At 46.1% G+C, this 2,500-nt stretch overlaps 1 protein-coding gene across 1 annotated transcript in view; it reads right to left on the reverse strand.

Moving 5' to 3' along the window:
- Positions 1-2,500, reverse strand: part of cadpsb (Ca2+-dependent activator protein for secretion b) — a 152,538-nt gene that overhangs the window by 64,700 nt on the left and 85,338 nt on the right. Inside the window, exon 6 of the mRNA XM_063215474.1 lies at positions 157-278. Within this exon, the coding sequence (XP_063071544.1) occupies positions 157-278 (122 nt within the window). The remainder of the gene's footprint in view (positions 1-156; positions 279-2,500) is intronic.

The following is a 2,500-nucleotide window of genomic DNA, read 5'->3' on the forward strand; positions in this document are numbered from 1 at the left end:
CATTCATTCATTTGTTTATTCCTTCATCTGTTCATTCATTCATTTATCCATCCATTCGTGCTTTCCAAATAAATAGAAAAGGTCAAATGCAATACAATTATACAGAAATCCAGTACTATGCTAGCAACTAGCAATAGAACCTGTGTGTTTACATACGTGGGTTTGGAGGCTTCGGCCTGGTCGGTCTGCAGCTTCTCTCCCCCCTCCACCTCCATGGTGCAGTACACGATGCGGTTGGGGGCCAGGGACTTGAGACCCTGCACCTCCATGATCACCACCTGCAGAGGGCAGCACAGAGGCACACTCACTTTAGACACTACCGAGGCAGTCAATCACTCAGTCAGTCAAGTCAGCAGAGATAGAGCACACACAGACACGGTGCAAGACCCCCCCAAAGTCAGGACGGTTGACAGAGTAGGCAGGGCCCAGGAGGACAAAATCATCCAAAAGAGCCTCCTCTCAATACACACAATTTCATATGGACTCAATTCTGGTTTCTCCATTTCACTCGGCCCAGAACACCTAACCCTAAAACTTAAATTAAAAACATATTCAAATCCCTGCTTAATTATTATATATTAATAATTAACTATTATATAATCTATTTACAATATGGATTTAATAGGTAAATGCACAGTTAAAGGTGCACTATGTTACAGACACACAGGGTTTTTGCCTTTCCTTTTTTGCCCTTCTATGTCATGAGAGGCACACATGGCACATACCCAATGTTTCACTGGGAACAAAACAAGCCTGCAGCCTGTAGAAGGTTTACCTGTGAGTGCTTCACTGATACAGAAAGGTCAAATGCACTCTAAGAGTGGTGGCTGCAGTCTGACTTAGATTGTTTTTTTAGGCTTTACCGCTGCTCTGCAGTTATATTTCTGTCTATACTGCTGTACATTTCAGAAACTTCAGTGTAACTTACAAAACCATATGGTAAATTCAGTTGCTTCAAATGGTATTTACTATGACTCACGAAAAACAGTGTGTCAATTTTGCTATTGTTACAGCAATAGTGAATATCTATCCTCAGCTCAAAGCAGAAGAATATCGTAGTGTTTCAAAGGAGAGGCAAGACTTAAGGTTTGGGTAAGCAGTGTAAGTGGTTAGATTGGTGCAGTAAATGTTATGAAAATGTGCCTTTTGGAGAGAGAGCTGCATCAAAGCGATCAAGAAAAACTGAACGTTTCGGACCTTCAGAGGTAGTTGTGAAATTCGAGTGCTAGGCTTTAGAATAGTGCCATACACTGTATGACCTTTTTAATCCATAATCAGTTGTAAGAAACTCTAAATCTGAATCTGGGGTTAGACTGCAGTAACGTACCGATCCCTTGAAAAACAGCAGGTTGATCACTCGTGTTAGAGAATGCCCCCCGTCACAGCATTGTAATCAAAGTGCGGAGCTCAAACGTAAGTGGATTTAGTTCTCTGGAGATGCATGATGTATAGGTTAGCAGTGGCAATGGCAGCATGAAGTGCTAACTAAATCACTGCTGTGTTGTGCACGGTGAGGAGCGCGTGCAGTAATCAGCCCTCTGAGTTACACCCACATGCTGAGAAGGGGAAGAACACCGAACAGAGAAGCCATAATTACTCCCATGCTCCCCCCTGAAGTGGTTATGCATTGAGTGCTGTGTGTGTGTGTGTGTGTGTGTGTGTGTGTGTGTGTGTGTGTGTGTGTGTGTGTGTGTGTGTGTGTGTGTGTGTGTGTGTGTGTGTGTGTGTGTGTGTGTGTGTGTGTGTGTGTGTGTGTGTGTGTGTGTGTGTGTGCGTGTGTGTGTGTGCGCGCGTGTGTGTGTGTGTGTGTGTACGTGTGCATGTGCACGCGTGTGTGTGTGCGTGTGCGTGTTTGTGTTCACGTGTGTGTGCTTGCGTGCATGTGCGTGCATATGCATATGTGTGTGTGTGTGTGTGTGTCTGTGTGTGCGCACATGCATGTGTGTGTGTGTGTGTGCGTGTGTGTGTGCGCGCATGTGTCTGTGTTTGGCATATGGGCCCAAAACTGAAAGGTAAGCAAATTATTGCAAAGATCATCGGTCAGAAAAACAGTTGAGTGCGTTGTCATTCAGCATCTGGCAGACGAGGCTGTAAATGCCACTGCCTTATGGAAGACCACGCAGACGAGAAGTGACATTTGAGGAGGAGGAAGAAGATGAGGAGGAGGAGGAGGAAAAGAAGAGGAGGAGGCTGGAAGCGGAGGGGAGAGAAGAGGAGGAGGAGAAGGAAGACGCTTATGATGGTTATGATGAGAAGGATGAGGAAGAGGAGGAGGGAGGGAGGAGAAGGGGGAGATGGAAGGGAGAAGAGAGGAGGAGGAGAGAGAAGAGGATGCGGAAAAGAAGGAAGAGGAGAATGAAAAGGGAGAGGAAGAGGAGTAGTCTATGCCTGCGGGAGGTGCCTATCTTGGCGAGAGAGCTGATTGTCCCTCGGTAACCCGCGGTAACCCCGGCTGCCAGCTGAAAACTGCTGACTGCAGGAAATCATGAATTGACCGTCC

Source organism: Engraulis encrasicolus, chromosome 14 (genome assembly GCF_034702125.1).
Source record: "Engraulis encrasicolus isolate BLACKSEA-1 chromosome 14, IST_EnEncr_1.0, whole genome shotgun sequence".
Taxonomy (NCBI): Eukaryota; Metazoa; Chordata; class Actinopteri; order Clupeiformes; family Engraulidae; genus Engraulis; species Engraulis encrasicolus.